Here is a 720-nt window from a genome sequence, read left to right on the forward strand (position 1 = left end):
GCTCCATGTTCACACATCTAACTCTCACTCCATACTCACACTCCACACCTACACTCAATGCTCAATTCCATGATCACACTCCACATTTTCTCTTTGCTTTTCAGTTCCTGGACCGGTTCCTTTCCTGATAGCATCTGTGAGAGGTTCTAACCACTTCCTCTTAGAATGGGATGTGCCTGAGGACAAGAATGGTTATGTTGTTGGCTATGACATTGGATTCCAAACAGGTGAGTCATCTTCCTTTCATGCCCATCACTGCCAACATCACAAACAAGGTCCTCCTTCTCCACTCTTCTATTCTGGCCTACTTTCATTCATGCTCTGTCATAAATCCTTTCACTCAAACTCAACACAGCAGCCATCACTTTTGACCCTTTGCTTCTGCAAAGCATTTACATAAATCTTTGTCCTAATTGTCAGTGCCCCTGGACTGGCTCTTGTGCGGGTGGCACATAAAATACACCATTTTGAGCATGGCCGTTGCCAGTACCGCCCGACTGGCCTTTGTGCCGGTGGCATGTAAAAGCACCCACTACCCTCTCTGAGTGGTTGGCGTTAGGAAGGGCATCCAGCTGTAGAAACTCTACCAAATCAGATTGGAGCCTGGTGTAGCCATCTGGTTCGCCAGTCCTCAGTCAAATCGTCCAACCCATGCTAGCATGGAAAGCGGACGTTAAACGATGATGATGATGATGATATATATATATATATATAAACTAC

General features: G+C 45.8%; 1 protein-coding gene across 1 annotated transcript in view; it reads left to right on the forward strand.

Annotated features, from left to right (window-relative positions):
• The window catches only part of LOC106873413 (neuroglian), a 72,055-nt gene that overhangs the window by 42,888 nt on the left and 28,447 nt on the right, over positions 1–720 (forward strand). Inside the window, exon 17 of the mRNA XM_052977832.1 lies at positions 105–227. Coding sequence (XP_052833792.1) covers positions 105–227 — 123 coding nt within the window. The remainder of the gene's footprint in view (positions 1–104; positions 228–720) is intronic.

Source organism: Octopus bimaculoides, chromosome 29, assembly GCF_001194135.2.
Source record: "Octopus bimaculoides isolate UCB-OBI-ISO-001 chromosome 29, ASM119413v2, whole genome shotgun sequence".
NCBI classification, from domain to species: Eukaryota; Metazoa; Mollusca; class Cephalopoda; order Octopoda; family Octopodidae; genus Octopus; species Octopus bimaculoides.